This window comes from Dunckerocampus dactyliophorus, chromosome 1 (genome assembly GCF_027744805.1).
Source record: "Dunckerocampus dactyliophorus isolate RoL2022-P2 chromosome 1, RoL_Ddac_1.1, whole genome shotgun sequence".
NCBI classification, from domain to species: domain Eukaryota; kingdom Metazoa; phylum Chordata; class Actinopteri; order Syngnathiformes; family Syngnathidae; genus Dunckerocampus; species Dunckerocampus dactyliophorus.
This window is the reverse complement of record NC_072819.1, coordinates 28,037,646-28,056,738: the sequence shown is the minus strand read 5'-3', so window position 1 is coordinate 28,056,738 and position 19,093 is coordinate 28,037,646. Positions and strand designations below refer to the sequence as shown.

The 19,093-nt window shown below is 42.9% G+C and overlaps 1 protein-coding gene across 2 annotated transcripts in view; it reads right to left on the bottom strand.

Moving 5' to 3' along the window:
- Positions 1 to 373: 373 nt before the first annotated feature.
- pex14 (peroxisomal biogenesis factor 14) overlaps positions 374 to 19,093 on the bottom strand; it is a 92,634-nt gene continuing 73,914 nt past the window's right edge. The window contains exons 8-10 of one of the 2 annotated variants that reach the window (XM_054771336.1): positions 7,371 to 7,462; positions 2,697 to 3,127; positions 374 to 1,110 (exon numbers count right to left, since the gene is read on the bottom strand). In XM_054771336.1, the coding sequence (XP_054627311.1) occupies positions 1,091 to 1,110; positions 2,697 to 3,127; positions 7,371 to 7,462 (543 nt within the window). In that variant the 3' untranslated portion in view covers positions 374 to 1,090. Of the gene's footprint in view, positions 3,128 to 7,370; positions 7,463 to 19,093 lie in introns of both variants that reach the window. The other variant, XM_054771345.1, reaches the window with a different exon arrangement.

The following is a 19,093-nucleotide window of genomic DNA, read 5'->3' as shown; positions in this document are numbered from 1 at the left end:
AGTCTCAAATATTTTATGTTTTTATAAACATTTGTGGTCTTACCTTTTATTGTATATGAAATACATGCACCCTGTCCTTCTCCACAAAAAGCTCTGATACTGTGTTGTAAACGTCGGAACACCTTTGATCTTAGATATACATTCCTCCATCTGGTCAGCCTCTCCTGTATTGTGCACAAGTGGTTCACGCATCTCTCAGACAGAAACTTCCTTGTAACTATGCATGCAACCTGATATAAGACCCATGAAATGACATGTGGTGTCCCTCAAGGATCAATTTTAAGACCTTGTTCTTTTTTATCTATACATGCTTCCTCTCCATGCTTTCTGATGACAAGAACAATTAATACTCTTAACTGTACTTTAGATATTTTAGATATTAAATCTTGGATGGCAGACAACTTCTTACAGCTTAACCAGGACAAAACTGAAATTGTAGTTATTAGCCCTGAGGCCCTGAGAGGGAAACATATCTAAATTACAAGCATTGTCCTTAACACTATCACAAGTAAAAAATGTGGGCGTTGTTTTTATTCTGAGCTGAGTTCATACAATATAAAAATATAACAATTGTTTATCATCTTAAAAATATAGCCAGAGTCCGCCCTATTCTCTCTCAGGGCAACACGGACACGCTAATGCATGCTTTTATCACTAGCCGTATAGATTACTGCAATGCACTGCTCTCTGGTCTTCTCAAAAACAATATTTCCGCTTTACAATTACTGCAAAATGCAGCGGTACGTGGCCTGCATTTTTAATAATGTTCTTGCCTTATTGGCTTACATAGCAAATAGATAGCAAATAAATAGTTTGTAGCTTCTACATAAAATAAAGCAGATTCTCTTTGAAAAGCAATTTTTATTATAGTTATATAGCCTTCAAACATTTACTAGAAATATTAACAGGTCATAGAATGGAACAATTACGATTTTACAGGTGCTGAGAAGCATGAGTTACACATTCTGATCAAACATACAGTAATTTCCTGCAGTAATGTGCAGTGTTCCTCTACCTTTGTGTTCCTATGAAGGCCCCACAATTGATGATGAACGTGGCACGAGGGCCCAGATCCATCCAGTCTTCTCACTCAGGGAAGACTCTTGAGAGCTGCAGACATAGTGACTAATTCAATAAGATAAGTACTCATTTATGACTTTCCTTTTCAATCGTGGGACATTTTTATAAGCTTCCCGCATCCCACCTCCGCACGCACGCACACAAACACAAAAACAAGTGACACAAATTCTGCAACTACCATCTGTGACAGTCCTCGGTGTCTTACAGCATATTGTAATTACAAAATATCGGCACAGTTTTCAGTAAAGATTAGTCACTGTGGGAGGCCCTACCTAATTTGGACCGGAGGACTTGTTATGGAAAATAACACAACGCAACTGGGCTTTCTATATTAGATTTGCGCTTTTAGCCCGCTTGACATTTCAAGCTGCATGAACTAATACATTTGTTATTTGTTGATCATTTGATTATTAACATACTTCACAAACCAAATCAGCTGCTCTGCAGGAGATGCAGATACAGCACGGCACACAAGTCTGGGCTTTTTTTCTGCCTGACGCACGCACGCAAACACTCTCCATGATGCACATTTCAGCCCTAAGTGAAAGAGGAAAGCAGTGGAAAAAACATTTATCTTTACCCCTCTCCTTTGAGCGCATGAACACTCTGACACCGGTGTTGAACAAAGCCACTCATCACATTCTAATCTTGAATTTCAGGGCTTTTATTTCACCCAAATGCCACCCTGCTGGCCTTGTGAATTATTGACAGACTGACACCAATGGGAAAGGACACAAAAGAGGCTAAAAGCTTCGGCCCTGGTAGGGATTGTCCTTTCCAATTGCCATCAAAAGGGAAACACGGCTAATGCTTCTCTGGATGCAGACACTAACTTTCAGAGTGAACATATGACTCCTGACCCACAGCTGCACCACACACATTTACACATGAGCTATTTGATGCAATAATGCCTCTTTGGTCTGCAAAAGAGCATTAGCCCAAAACATGGACGCAAAGCAAAGCTGTGAACAGGCTAATAGAATGATTACATTTAAAGCAAGACTGTGGGGTACAATATCTATTCTTCTCCTCAATACATGGTACAGTACTTGTATTAAGATGTTGTCCTTTACTTTGCAAAGTATATTCACACTTGACACTCGGACCAAAGGCTGGCAGCAAAGGCATAGGCATAAAGTCGTACCCTGACTGGACAGCATTATATACAGCTGCGTATGTGTGACTTCCCTTAGCTTTTAGCAGCCATTTTAACACTGATGCATATCTGGTGTGTACAGTATGTACATTTGTTCCATACTTCACTTACAAGGGGAAAGAAAACCCCAATTTGAAGCGTTCTTGGTGTGCTTGTTTGGTGCCCACACGTGTTTGGAGGATAGCGTTCAAACTTGATCAAACGAACCACATTACCTAGTTAACTTAACCGAATCAAACATGACAAGCGTGAACACTGTCTAAATAAATTTGTCAATGCTGTGTCACACCTGTGACTGTTGCTTGCATCATTCAGTATTGAGATGCAGCAGAAACAAGCCCACAGTAAAGATGGCAGGAGCAGAATGAGTGTGAGCGGAGGACTGATCAACGGACAAGCAAAGAAGTGATACACTTGAATAGTGTTGTGGGATGTTCTACAGCGCTCTAATCCACCTCACTTTCATTGCCGGCATCCTCAGGCCGTTTTAGTTTGTCTTCTTGTTCATGGATCTGTCCATCTCCGCCTCGTCGATCCTTTGTCTGCATGCTTAGATCGTTCTTTTCTTCCTTTTCCTGGCTGAAGTCATCGTTCTCTTCCTCCTTCTGCTCCTCTCCCTGCACCTCCATGCGGACCTGGTCCTTTAGATCCAAGGGCAGTCCTGTCACGAGGCCTACATCATCACCGTTGACACCGTTTGTCACGCCCAGCTCATCCTGTGGACTGTGGCGTCCATCTTTGACGGGGGAAGAGTTGGCTGACTCGTTACTGACAGGAGAGATGTCGCTGCTGCTGTGGTTGACTGACTGCGAGCTGGATGCTGAAGGTGCCTTCAATGGAATCTGCCATGAGGGGATCTTAGGAACCGAGGGGGTGGAAGGAAATTGTTTCCTATGATAGAGAATAAAAAGAAAATCATCACCTATATATTGACTACCGAACCCATAATCCCAAAAGTGATGGTCTCCAGCTGCTACATAATAAGTATAGACAATGAATGGACAGATTTGAACAGAAAATAACATTACGAACAGATCCCAAACAATACTACACATTTCAGCATGAAGGAGCTTATGTAAGCATTACGTGTAATTGCAGTTAATTTAAGAAGGGAAACATGTTTATCCCACCGGTAACAAAACTACTTAGGTCTCAAAGGCAAGTACTGAATAATGCTTCATATTTTATAGTGGTAAAGGAAACGCTTTGTGGATGATTTGGTTTTTAGTCACATGATAATGGAGAGCCTTATTTTGTAATTGAAGCTTTGACCCCCAAAACTGAAGTCCCCCTGACAGGGTGACAAATGACAAAGGGATTAGACCTGATTAAAATGTAAGAATTAATCATTTTAAGGCAATTTTCACCCTCATCAGAATCCTGAGTCTTCTTCTGGCTTTATTTTAGATACATCTATGTAATCCTGCTATGTAAACTCAGCTGGGCTGAATTAATGTGATACGCTACAACAAAGAAAACACATCATTTTTCAGCTACATTATGGTTATTGTTTCATTCTCACTCACTGAATATGTTCACAGGAGCAAAAGGTAAGTTGTTTACCCATAAAAGTAGGAAAATACAAAAGCCTGTACTGAAATGCTGATGCCTGCAGTATGCTAATGAGCTAAGGCACGTTGTGAAATAAAAGAAATGGTGCAATCAGTAACCTCTAGTGCCTGTGAGATTATACCCAAAAAACAAATTTGACATTTATGGTTGTCTAAGTGTGCAAGTCATTTAGAAGACCATATAGTCTTTTATTAATTCATATCCAAATACAAACTTTTGCAATGCATCCAGATGCAGTACTACAACGCTTCTTTTCGAGATGACATTCTGTTTAAAAAACTGGCATATTCTAAAATTAAGATGAACTAATCAAATTGCTATGCACTGACTGACAGCAGATGTATAAAAAACATTTCACAGTGTGATCAAAATTAAAGACAGAGAGCATGTTTGGTTTCAAGTACTGTTAAAAATACTGTACATGTCAACATGTGAACTGTGACCTGCTGCAGATTGATGCCTATCCAAACTAACTCCTGTGTAATTAATGTAAAAGTAACATAACATAATGTAAACAGGGGCAAATCTACAAATATGTAGTGTGATTAATATGATGAAGTATACGCCTAATCAAAGTTTTAAGACCAGTTGAGAAATAGAAAGCTCTGACATTTTGCACTGTTGGATCGTAAAGGAAAACTGCACTTTTTTGGAATTGTGCCCATCATCCACAGTCCTTATGTGAGACTTGAACACGTCTTTCTCTTTTCTGTGCGTTCTAACAAAATAAAAACCAAGAGACAGCTCGTTACTGCACGCATGGGACTTACTTATTCTGCCTATGAAGCCGTCTGAAAAAGTCTCCAAAAAGCGGCAACAGCGCACCATTTACACATAATGTGATGTGCATATTATCCAAGCTACAGCGACATTATTATTATTATTATTATTAATATTAATATTGTTACGCCAATTGAACTACATTACCGCCGCACTTCGCCATACCACACAGAGTCGCTACTAGCCGGCTAGCGACGAGCTTCACCACAGACTCGCCCGCAACGCGTCAGTGCCTGCTCACAACGCCTCACAGCACTACCAAAAGATAAGGCTACATATTCGAGATGCCGCCAGTGTTGTTGTGTTTTTATTTTTGAGTTTGCTAAGTTAACGCTAGGTGTAGATGTTCGTTTCGATGCCGCTATTTGAAATCAATGCGCCGTGAAAGGAAGTAATGAACAAAATACGCAAAGTTAAGTATTACATGTCATCATGAATGTACCTCTTACTACATGGTCACAGCATGTATATAAAAACATAACACCCTGTTGGAGGTTTTTGGAAGTGTTTTAATAGCGGCCTTTATATGCGCCATAGGTGGACCCTATTACGTGCAGGAAAAGAGACAGCTTGAGCTGTTTCTCTTTATCTGTTTTTATATCTTTAGAATGTACAGAAAAGATAAAGACATGTGTTCATGTCTCATGCAAGGATTGTGGATGATGGGCAAAATGGCAAACAAAGTGCAGTTTTCCTTTGAGGAGGTTCTAAGTAGAGCAGTGGTCACCGACCTTTTTGAACCCAAGATCCCTGGTATCGGCTGTGAAACCCCACCCCACCTCACCAGGAAGGAAGGGAGGAAAAGGAAGGAAGCCGCAGTTTTTCCACCCCTACTTTGTGGGTTGGGCTAGCGGCGTGGGCTCTATTAGCAAATTACAACTCGGCTTGTTGGCTCAGTGTTGTGGGTGAGTGGTAGTGAGAGAGAGAGAGAGAGAGAGTGTTACAATAGTCAGTACTAACGAGCTGCAGCGCAAAGATTTTTTTTGGAGGTGCACGTCTATGGAGTTATATTTGTGCCTTAATTTTGAGGTAGCAAAGGCAGATATTAAGTCGTATTAACGTGCAATAACTACTGTTGTGTGCTCAGGCCCTCTCTCAACACTTCTACATGCTGCTCTCACTCAACCCGTGGCGAGGGGAGCTGGTGTACGTGCGCTAGTTTATCCGGCCAGAGCTTGCGGTTTGCTGCCTGGAGGGCGGCGAGGCGTACGGCCCTGTTCAATGGTCAAAATCGCAATCGCAAAAGGCTGTTCCTCAGATGATCAAAAGTTTAAGACCCCAGACTTTAAAAGCCAAAATCTTGGCAAAAATGTGGATTCAGTGTCATTTTCGGTCAGGCATTCACACCGTCATGATCTCTTGATGGCAAAGGCAAAAAAGCTTTGAACGCGGTCGGATTGTTGAGCTGCATAGGAAAGCCCTCTTGCAGCACGCCATTCTTGCTGAGGTTAGACGCAGTAAGACAGTCATTTTAAAAGAAAGAGTCAAGTGGCAGACCCAAAAATATTTCACAACCTCTGAGCCGGAGGTTCCGATTGGCTGTCTGTCTAGACATGGGATGATCCTCTGCTCAAATGAAGTTTATTACTGGTGCTGAGTGCAGTCCAATAACCATCAGGCGCCATCTGAGGGAGAAGGGTCTTAAGGACAAAAAACATCTTCAAAGGCATCTTCTCCTTCAACGCCACAAAATTCACCGTTTGGAATTTGCATGACAGCACCAAACATGGGACAATGAAAGGGGGAAGAAAGTTATATTCTCTGATAAGAAAAAATATAACCTTCACAGTGTCTATGGTTTCCAACGTCACTGGCATAACAAGGAGATCCCTCCTGAGATGTTTTCCACACAGCACAGTGGATGGTGAGCCATCATGATCTGCTGTGCGTTTTACTTCAATGGAACAATGGAGCTTCAGGTTGTGCATGGGCGTCAAACAGCAGCTGGTTATGTGAGATGTTGCAGGGGGCATCCCTCATGACTGAAGGCTCTCGTCTGTGTGTTAATGACTGGGTTTTTCAACAGGACAATGCTCCAGTTCACAATGCCTGCCTGACAAAAGAATTCTTCCAGGGGAATAACATCACTCTTTTGGACCATCTTTACTGTGGCATCAGTTGTTTTAAATCCAACTGGGAACATATGGGGATGGATGGCAAGAGAAGTTTACAAAAATGGACACAGGTCCAGACAATGGATGTCCTACGTGAAGCCATGTTCATCCATCGGGAGCAACATTGCCACTAGCCTCCTGGAAATACTGGCATCAAGCATGTCGAAACCAATTTTTGAGGTAATTAACAAGAATGCCACAACTACTCTACTGAGTTGTTTTTTGAACATTTTATTTCTATTTTGGGGGGGGTTCTGTTTTTTTTTTTAACTGTGGTCTTAAATTTTTGATCAGCAGATGAACAGCACATTTCAGTTTAATGGTTGCTGACAAATTTCTTCCTAAAAAAAAAAAGGGTCTCACTCCCGTTTCTGCTTTTTGCCTTTCAAAGCTCTACCTAGAACCTCCTCCAACAAAGCAAAATGTAAATTCTTGCAATTTTTAAACTGGTCTTAAAATGTTGATCAGGAGTGTATAGAAAGGATACAAGCAAGATGTGTTCATGGGTCACATTCAAAAAATCAAACAGGCTAGAAAACAGTACGCCGTCTGGCCTTCAACAAACACGCACACCTATGTGCGTTTGTGTGCACATGTGGGGGACGGTGGTGGTGGGGAGGGTGTGGTGGTGGTGGTGATGGGGGGGGGTTACTGGATAACTTTGTTACCTGCTGAGCAGTAAACCCTTCAAAGAGACTATCTCAGCTTTCAGCTCTCCAACTGTTTGGTTGTCCACAATGCGACTGCTTGCAGATGACACCTACAGGAACATATGACACAGGCACACGCACACACATTGAATGTCAACAGCCATCCACTGTTCGTCAGCATAATATAAAATTATTGGTTAACAAAAGGCTATTAAATAAACAAACATGGTCCACACCAAAGCCTACATTTCTGCATTTTTATGTGGTCATGATGGTCATTAGTCACCTTAGCAACCTCCCTCCCCACTGTTTGTGGCTGGAGAGCTCAAACAATTTCACTATAGTTATATTTATGGTCACCAAAGCATGAATCATGACGTTTGAACATAAATTTGCCTACATTCCAGAAAAAGCTAGGCCAGTGTTTTGGATAATGACTATCTTAAATAATGGGCACATTCATGAGAGCACACAAGAAGGCCAGCTTCTTTTGGCCTTTTAACAAAAGGTGTTATCTCTGTCTAATGCATACACATACACTGATAGAGGACAAACAATACAGAAAAAACAGTACGAATATTAACTGTGTACTATATACCGTACTAATATAAGCTGTGACTAATCATTAGCGTCTCTTCTTTCTCTTCTTCTACCATGCCAATGTTTTTGACGGCCAAGACTGTATTAATTTGGCTGATTTGGTTGTATTCCATACAGTCATATGTGACTGAGTGGCTCGGTCACGGACTGCGGGTGACACACGTGCACACACGACACTACATGCACGCACGCACACACACGTTCACTTTCTCAGGCATACCTGTTTTTTTTTTTTTTTGTCCTGTCCAGCCATTAGGGCAGATAGTGTTGTTGATCTAAATGCCCTTATGTGCTCAACAGATTTACTCTGGTAGGGAAAAGTGTGAGATACACTTCCCCTGTTATACAGATTTTATTTCACTTTGATGTTTTGTAGTTATGGAAATTTGGAGCCGCCGGACCGGAGCAGGAGGGGATAGAGAAGAAGAGAAAAGAAAACAGAGCAGGGAGAGGTGAGAGTGTGGGGACAAGAGGGGGACAATACAGAGAGAGACAAGGACAACAGCAACAACAACAATTGCGCCAACAATAACATAACAACAGAAACAAACAGGACTACATCATCAAACGTCTGTGATGGCCATAAAGACCATGACGGAGAAGACAAAATAATATGAAAAACCACAATGATAATATTGCATTGAAACAGTCATACAAAAGAGTAGTAATTAAATTATTGATCAGAATGACAATAACTGTAATGCACACAATTGTCCATCCATCCATCCATTTTCTATACCGCTTCTTCCTCGTTAGGGTCGCGGGGGCATGCTGCAGCCTATCCCAGCTGACTTCGGGCGACAGGCGGGCTACACCCTGGACTGGTCGCCGGCCAATCGCAGGGCACATATAGACAAACAACCATTCACACTCATATTCATACCTATGGACAATTTAGAGTCTCCAATTAACCTAACATGCATGTTTTTTCGAATGTGGGAGGAAGCCGGAGTACCCGGAGAAAACCCACGCGCACACGGGGAGAACATGCAAACTCCACACAAAAATGCCCAGGGGAGAATCGAACCCAGCACACAATTGTAAAAACTATAATCATATTGCCAACATCACCATTACTGTAATAAAACCAACAACATAATAACATTCTGGTTAACTCAGTGAGTAATGTGGGGAAGTACGTATGTATTTTGAGTGTGCATATGTACGTGTACCGGTATCTGTGTGCAAGTCGTCATGTACAGTATATAAAGGTGCGCGATTGTGTGAATGTGTAATTGCCACTGAGAATGCATGAAAGGAGAGGGACTGTCTTCCACCACCCAACAAGCTCCGCCCCACACAGCCAGGCCGACCCCCCACCACCAGAAAGCCAACGGGCCCAAAGGGGCGAGTAGCACCAAGACCAGCCCCCCAAGAGCCAGCCCACAGAGCCCTCCCCCCTGGGTTCCCAGACCCTCAACCCAGATCCTGAGCCGCAGAGATTGTGGACCATTAGGGAGCAAGAAAACCCCAGGGTTTTGTGCACGCTCGCCACCCGTCACCCAGTCCCACTCGGGTGAACCACCGGCAGACAAGTCCACAGCCACATACCCGACTGCGTCTGGCGGACAGGCGCCACGGAATAGGCAGGAGGTACCCCAATCCAGCCCGCTCCACCCGTGTATGTGATAAGATGGGATTGTGTCTGTTATGCAATTAAAATATAAATAAATAAAAGAGGACAGCTCTGAGGGGCTGGTCTCTGCGTTCCTGAGGGATGTATATGGTAGGGATGTATGTGGATGACAACTAACGAAGCAATTAAAATTGGGGGACAGCTGAGGTATGGTGGGCCCCTCACCTGCCCAGCCCACTCAAACCCTAAGTGTCTATTGTGCGATTAAAATTGAGGGGCGACATAGTCAGAGGCATGCCAGGGGCAAAGGAGCCACCACAAGGCAATCCACTCCCCCGCCATGCTTGACCGTGGACGAACCCCCCCAAAGTCCTATATGTATGTCAACTGGTGCAGCGGAACAGGAAGGATGATGGCCCCACACGCCCACCCCCCAACACTGCCTAAACCGAGGGGGGGGTGGACCAAAGACACACGACCAACAGACCGCTCACCACAGCAAAGGCTCGGGCAAGCTATGGGCCGCAGGACACACCCCAGGTCCTACCCGGCCCGTCAGGACGCCCAGTACGGCCCGTCCAACCCCCCATAGACGGTACCCCCAGCACTCCCAACACCGGAGGCCCACCGGAGGCAGGGTCTACAATGCCACCCCCAAACCGCCAAACACCATGGACCAGCCACACGCCCCCAAGCAGACCCGACCGCCACCAGAACAGCAGGAACCCCGTCCAAGCGACACACGCACACAACCACGGCCGGCGAGGGAGCCAGACCACAGCAACCACAAGAGAACCGGGCCCCATATAGAGCGGAGCACGGCCACACCCAGGAGGCACGCAAGCCAGAAGCGCAAAGGATGGAAAGAAAAGCAAGCACCACACAACAGGGCCCACGAGAAGAGCGACCAACCGCCGGATGCCGAAGTACATGCCCCCGCTCAAATCGGAGTTCCATTTGGGAATTGGAACGCAGACTCTGTTGTCATTTTTTGAAAGTAGAATATATAATTTAGATAATGTTTTGGGGCAGATATTTTTCATAATTGGTCAATGGTGGGATTGCTTTCCCATGATATACTTACTGAAACTTGCTCTAATTATAGATTTACAGTCATACCGGTTTGAAAGTTAGGGTACGTCTGCGGAACATTGATTTAACCAGGCGGAACAGTGAAGGTGCACACAAGGTGCATCTATATGCCTGTACACTTTAAAACTCACCATACTAACTTTGTGGTCTCGTTGGTCAAATAGCGCAAACGTCACTGCCTCAGATGAAATGGAGTCATTGGTGGGCGTGTTTACATTACGTCATCAGACACAAATTTTTGTGAAAAAACACAAATTGTGTTTGTGTGACACAAAAAATGTTTTGTTGTTTTTGTGCTCTGGTGAGAGGGACCTTGGAAAAACAGGCCTTTTACAGGCATGACGAGGGGAGGCAGTTGCAGTGACAGTGAGAGTGACAGACTGGAGTTAGGTCATCTTTGTAAATTTTAAATCCTTTTTTGGGGGGGATATTTTTATGATTTTGGACACTTTTCACCATGTCTCACTTTGAGGAGCACAACAGAACAGCCAACAAGTTATCATCTTTGTCTCCACCAGTGTTTTCCCAACATGCTTTGAGGGGATTGCTAAAGGGACCTTGTGACAACAAACCATTACAAATGTCTTGCTTTGAAACAGAGGAACAATCCCTGAAGGTCTGAAGAAGACCATACGAAAATGGTGTCTGGTAGAGCATGAAAAAGGAACATGTACTGATTTGATCTTTGACCTCTGTTAGCTCAGGGATCTTGTGTTACATAATCAAAATCAGTAAGGCTGTTGCTTTGAACTGCAGACATCATCTCTCAAACTCGGTGAGGAAGAAACCTCAATAGACAAGGTGGACCTGAAGCAAATCCTATGTACATCACAAGGATGACTTAAAGACTTAACATGTGTAAAACAGTATTAACTTAAATACAAAAGATTGTATTTTTTTCCCTCAGATGTTGCCAACATTATTCAGCATATTCACCGGAGAATTTAGAAGGAAACAAAAAAAATATACAAAAAATTGCACAAAAAATTAGGCATATTATTTGGTATGAAGGGGGACATCTTTTAGTTACGTGACTGTCCTCATCAGTATGCATGGGAAAAACCTTGTACTGAGGCATTCAATTCATGACACAACTTGATCCACATGACAAACTATAGTACTAGAGAGTACTAAGTGTTTTGAGTTTAACAGATTGAGTGGCTGCAATTTGACAAGGATGTGTCCAACACCATCCAAGCCACGGCTAAAGGCGATGCTGAAAGCTGACTCCAAATAATGACTACCATCATTTTTTCAGCTATACGTCGGATAGATTTGGGCAGGCAGAGAAAGGAAAACCAAGCCAAGCAATCTCCTACACCATGAACTGCAGGGCGAACAAGAAACAGTACAAGACAGCTACTGGTGAGGCAAAGCAACCAATTAGCAGAGCTGCAAAACATCCTGTGGAAGAAGCTGATGATCCTGAGCAGAGTGCCACCAGAGGCCAAGAAGAGATAGCCAGGAAGCGAGCAGCCTTCATCACCAATCCCTTTGGCTTGACAAAACAACTGTTCGGGGACAAGCGTAGTGGCCGGCTTGAGTGCTCAAAAGAGAAAGTGAATCGCTCCTTCCAGGACACAGTGAGTGATTCTAATAGAGCAAGAACTGGAACTCAACAAAGCTCTCATCAGTCCCGACTCCCCAACAACAGAGTTCAACCTGAGGGAGTCAAGCCTGAAGGAGGTTGAGGAGCTCATCAAGGCAACTTGCTCAGCATCTACTCAATGCCCCAGTGGCATTCTTTATTTGGTTTACAGCATCTGTGGAGGATCTTGAAGGTGATTTGGAAAAGGGGAAAAGTTGCTGACCAATGGAGGTGTGCTGAAGGAGTGTAGATCTCCAAAGAGCATAAATCAAAAGACCATCGGACCATCTCACTATTGAGTGTTGAAGGGAAGGTGTTTTTCAGCATCGTCTCACAAAGACTGACAAGAGTTTCTCCTCAAGAACAAATACAATGACCCATCAGTACAGAAGGGGGTATCCCTGGAGTTTTCATCTGCTTGGAACACAGTAGCATAGTTACACAGCTCATCAGAGAGGCTAGCAAAAATAGAGGTGACCTAGTTGTCTTGTGGTTGGATATGGACAATGCCTACGGGTCCATACTGCATAAGTTGGTGGAGCTCGCTCAACACTGCCATCACATTCCCAGTAAATCAAGGACCCAATCTTGGATTACTACAATAATTTCAGGATGAGGGTCACTTCTGGGTAGGAACCATCAGGGTTCGGTAACTCGGTTATTTTAACCACTTTAACCCCTAACCACCTGTTAAATTCTTAACCCGCCGTTAGCTAACAGACCGTAGTCACGTCGTTGGTTAACAGCACCGTCAAAAGTCACTGGTCAGCGTCAATATATACCACAATTCCTCATTTTGTTGACTTCTGGTTTAGCAAAAAAATTGATAGCAAAATGATTTAACTAATTAAAAAAATAAATTAAACTAAAATATTTTTGTTAAATATATTATTAATTAAAATAAGCAATATTTAACATCGTTTCCAGCTATACAGTAAAATGAACCTCGGGCCCTACGCCGGATACCGTAACTAATTAACCAGCCTTCAAAGTAAGAGCCCAGAAGCTAAACGTTTTACGAATTAAAACAAGCAAGCAATTTATGAACGACGCAATTAAAAACATATATTTTGCTTAAAAATATTTTGCTCAACACAAGTTGTAAGTTTGGAAAAATACTCAAAGTCGGCTCGCCTTCAAAGTAAGAGTCTTAGGGTTCAACCTAATATTGGTGCCAACATGATAATACGTGTAATAGCTATTCATGTATAAACGACACATGAGCAATATTTATCAAGTGCATGTTTTATTTGTTATTGTTACACAAGTGTACAGAACACAGCTTTCAATACAATGCAAAGGCAAGACTATGTACATCAGACACACTATACTTACAATTCCTCTTTTAAAGCTTTAAAAATAATGTAACGATCGCCTCAAATTGCAAGTTCATAAAAATACAATTTTGTGACGCCGATAAAGCCTCAAATAGCTCTATGTACAATTATTCCATCAAAATAGTTGTTCTTAAACAATGCTAGGATAGAATTTGCAAGCTTAACACGGTTCAATAAAAGTTTCCTTTAAGAAAGAAAGAAAGAAGATTCAAGAGTTTTTATTGTCATATGCACAGTAAAACAGGTAGTTCTGCTATGCAATGAAATTCTTGTTCTGTTCATTTTCCCAGAAAAAGAAAGAAAAAAAACACAAGAAAAAGAATAAGAACATCAGAAACAGCGTCTGCCTGACGGTAGGAGTGTGAATAATGAGTGTTGTGGAGTGTGATGACAATGGTGGAGTGAAAGTTAACGGTCGGTTAAGTCTACTTAACCATCCCATCCATCCATCCATTTTCTATACCGCTTCTTCCTCATTAGGGTCGCGGGGGTATGCTGGAGCCTTGGTTAAAAAAATAAAAATAAAATAAATTTGAACAAACCGGCCTTGACTGGCATCGCTTTGACAAAGGAATAACAGGCTGTACCATGTCTGTTATTCTTTTCTCTCTTGCCATGAACATGATGGTCAAGTCAGAAATGCAGAGGGTTCCTGACAAACTCCGGTGTACGACAGCCCCCTATAAGAGCCTATATGGAAGACCATATACATTACATACATTTCCATTACAACAACATCAGCCCCAAGGAGCAGGTGGATCCCGTACGGTCATGAAAGACTCATCATCTGGGCAACAATGAGCTTTAAGCCCCCCAAGTCAAGGTCCATGGTGCTTAAAAAGAGGAATGTTACTGACAAGTTCCGGTTTTCCATCTCATCCCAACCATCATGGAGCAACCTGTCAAGAGTTTGGGGAAGCTGTTTGACTCCAGCCTGAGAGACTCCGCAGCTATCCAGAAGTCCAATGAAAAACTTCGAACTTGGCTCTCCAAGGTTGACAAGTCTTGTCTGCCTGGATCTACCAGCATTCCATCCTGCCCCGAATCCTGTGGCCCCTGCTGGTCTATGCAGGCCCAATGACAACAGTTGAGTCCCTTGAAAGGAAGATCAGAGGTGTTCTTCTAAAGTGGCTGGGCCTTCCATGTAGTCTCACCAAAGCTGCACTGTGTGGGACGAGTAACATCGTAGAGCTGCCCTTCAGTGGCCTGACTGAAGAATTCATGGCGGTACACACCGGAGAAGCCCTACAGTACAGGGACTCCAGGGACTGCAAGGTGTCCATCAGCTGCCATTGAGGTAACAACAGGAAGAAAATGGAAAGCTGGGAATGCAGTGGAGGTGGTCGAGTCACGCCTAAGACAAAAAGCACTGGTGGGCACCATGGCGTCAGGCAGAGTGGGCTTGGGCTACTTCCCAAAGACCCTGATCAGCCAGGCCCGCGCCAAGGAAAGACACCATCTACTCCTAGAAGACGTCTGAGCAGGCGTGGAGGAAGAGCGAGTGAACAGGGTGGTGGGACTCTGGCAGCAGGGAGCATGGACAAGATGGACTGCAGCAGGATCACCAGGACATACAGACCCTTTCCAAAAAATTAGAATGTCATGGTAAAGTTGTTTAATTTCCATAATTCCATTCAAAAAGTTAAACTTTCATAGATTATAGATTCAGGGCCCACAATTTAAACGATTTCAAGTGTTTATTTTTACGTAATTTGGGCTTCCAGCTCATAAAACCCACGAAAACAGAAATTCAAAAAATTAGAATACTGTGAAGAAATCACCATTTACTTCTCAGTTTTTGCAGGAAAAAAAAAAAAAGAAATTAGGATCACATCAAATCAATCAAAATATGGTACTTTCAAAACGATCTGTCAATCTTCAATACTTGGTTGGGAATCCCTTTGCCTTAATCACTCGACGCGACGTGGCATTGACGCAATCAGCCTGTGGCATTGCCTGGGAGTTATGGAAGCCCAGATTTCCTTGATGCTTGCTGTCAACTCTTCTTTGTTGTTGGGTCTGGTGCCCCTCATTTTCCTCTTGAGAATACCCCATAGATTCTCAATGGGGTTTAGGTCCGGTGAGTTGGCTGGCCAGTCAAGCACTGTGATGGCATGGGCATCAAACCAGGTTTTGCTGCTTCTGGCGGTATGGGCAGGGGCCAGGTCCTGCTGGAAGATGAAATCTGCATCTCCATACAGATCCTCAGCAGAAGGAATCATGAAGTCCTCTTAAACATTCTGGTGACCTTGGATTTAAGAAAGCAGAGTTTACCAACACCTGCACCGGACATTGCACCCCAAATCATGACGGACTGTGGATATTTCACACTGGACCTCAGGCAGCTTGGGTTCTGTTCCTCACCCGTCTTCCTCCAAACCCTTGGACCTTGATTCCCAAATGAAAGGCACACTTTACTTTCATCGGAAAAGAGGACCTTGGACCACTGGCCAACGGTCCAGTCCTTCTTCTCCTTGGCCCAGTGGAGATGCTTCCTACGTTGGCTCAGGTTCAGAAGTGGCTTGACCCGAGGAACCCGACAGTTGTAGCCCAGCTCCCGGATGCGTCTGAATGTGGTGGTTTCTGAAGCTGTGACTCCCGCCTCATTCCACTCTTTCTGGATCTCTGCCAGATTCTTGAAGCTTCCCTGTTTGATAATCCGCTGAAGCCCACGGTCATCTCTTTTGCTGGTGCATCTTCTCCTGCCACATTTTGCCCTTCCTCTAGACTTTCCATTGATATGCTTGGACACAGCACTCTGTGAACAACCAGCCTCCTTAGCTATGAACTTTTGTGGCTTACCCATCCTATGGAGGGTATCAATGATGGTCTTCTGGCCAGTTGTCATGTCTGCAGTCTTCCCCATATTGAACCCAACTGAGACAATTGAACCAAACTGAAGCAACTTAATGACACCTGGGGAAGCCTGTGCAGGTGATTTGAGTTTAGTAGATGATTAGTGTGTGCCACTCAGTTTAAAACATTCATGCCCTGCAAAATTTGGGCTGATTTCTTCACAGTATTCTAATTTTTTGAATTCCTGTTTTCGTGGGTTTAATGAGCTGGAAGCCCAAATTATGTAAAAATAAACAAATAAATACTTGAAATCATTTAAATTGTGGGCCCTGAATCTATAATCTATGAAAGTTTAACTTTTTAAATGGAATTACGGAAATTAAACAACTTTTCTATGACATTCTAATTTTTTGGAAAGGGTCTGTACATCTTACAGGCAAATTTCCATCCGGTCGGTTTCCTTGTGCAAGCTATCTATGATGCCCTGCCGAGCTCAGCGAACCTCCATCTCTGGGGCAAGAGAGAGAGACACCCTCCTGCCTTCTTTGCTTAGGAAAAGGCTCTTCTCCTCAGCTGTTAAACAAAGGCTCTGGCTAATGGTCGCTATCATTGGTGCCATGACTAGGTGCTTAAGACTTTACTGAGGCTTTACTTTCCATTACTGAGAGCTTAGACATCAGCACCAGCAAACATCATCATGCTCCAAAGAAGACAGTCCCCTTCATAAAAGCTGGAGAGAAACCCTGGGTGCCTCCTCTACATGGCCTCTGGCAGTTACAGGTCGACCTGGGAAAACAGCTAAAGTTCCCCCGACACATTGCAACAAGTCTCTGTCCAGACATGTTCATTACCTCTACGGCTCCAAGACACCTGATCACCCTGGAACCTATGGTGCCCTGGGAAGAGTGTATTGAAGAAGCCAATGAGAGAAAACCATACCAGGAACTGGTGGAGGACTGCAGGGAGAGAGGCTGGAGAACCTTCTATGAGCCTACAGAAGTCTGCTATAGAGGTTTTGCAGGACGTTCTCTTTGTAGCCCTCAGTCGTTTGGCCGTCATGGGGCGGCAAAAAAGAAAGCCATTCAACCCGCAAGCAAGGTCGCAGGGAAGAATAGGGGTCGTTTGTTAAAAAAAAAAAATCATATTTATCATCCCACCACAAATTGGTCTATAACAATGTAAAATGATTAGTCTTACCATAAAAGTATTTTGCACACCCATTTTTTCCAATTTTACCCTTTATTGGATGGACTTTTTTCATTGGATGGATCTTTTATCGGATTAAGGACTTGACTCAAAGCTTTGTTACAAAAGTCAAACAATACTGTTAGTCATTCTGTGTCACAAAAAAGTAAATTCAGCAATACTTTAGTTGCATTATTTTTAATGCTTTGAAGAGCTATTTTCATAACCATATTCATATTAATGTTTGTAACAAAAGCTTATTATAAAAAAAAAAGGATTGGTACCGGATTGGATCGGCAAGATTATTAAAAAAAATATCAGATCGGATTGGAAGTCAAATAATGTGGATCAGGACATCCCTAATAGATTGGAGTCTCTTTCTACATTAAAGCCGCACATACAGTATGTATAAGAAGTAAGAATACTAAGAATGAAGTAAAACGGTATGTCCTAACTCATCAGAGGACACTTGTTAGAAAGTGTAGACCCCCAATCAAGCACATTGGGATACCATAGACTATCACTACACTGTATGTATATGAATTGAATCACATCTAAATGATATTACTCCCATTTAGGCAGCCAAGGAGGAAAAGTGAAGGAAGAAATATTTTCACTGTTGTGGAGGTTATCAGCTCTATATCCTTGCTGAAAATGAGCTCTTATTAGAAATCTTCATACCTTTGCCTCTCAAAGGGTTATGAGTTGGCAATTGGAAAAAAAAAATACTAAAAGTTCCTGAGCACAGCATTGACCGTGTTTGTATCAATTCCCAATAAAAAAAGGGGATACAATGAAAGCGTTAACCTCCTACTACATACATAATAACTAGGGAAAAAGTATGTATATACAGAAAGTAGTTAACCTGCGATTGGCTGGTGACCAGTCCAGGGTGTACCCCGCCTCTCGCCCAAAGTCAGCTGGGATAGGGTCCCTAATTAGGATACGCGGCATAGAAAATAGATGGATGGATGTCCATATTTAACTCGTAATTAATCGCAGATAAAATGTAGGGATGTAAATTTGATTCAATACGCAACGATAATTACATAAAAGTTTATGTAAAGGGATATGAATTTTGGAAATATGGGCCATTATTTTATTCAAAAAATAAGATCCCCCAGTTTTTGTATGTTTAATGCAAGCAGTGTTTTGTCCCACTTTGTTTTACAGTCCTTGAACGCACCTTCTAACTTTGTGCCACACTGCACAGATAGATTAACTATACTGTATTTTTACCGTTTTTCTTTCACCTCACATTTGGTTCCAAATGCTGATAGTACGTGGGAATGCATAAAGGTAAGATTTGATGACCTTATTGAGTGTTAATGTGCATATTTGTTCGGTGCACAACCTCTCTGAAAAGCAAGGTCCAGGCTCATACTGGTGGATGGTGGGTTCAAAAATAATATACAGTTAGAAATCCTCCAGTTTTTGAATGCTTAATACGAGCAGCAATTTGTCCCACTTTGTTTGACCGTCCATGAACGCACCTTCTCCCATTCCCACATGCTGGACATTATTCATCTCCAAGAAAAATTCACACAGATGTACTACTACACTCACT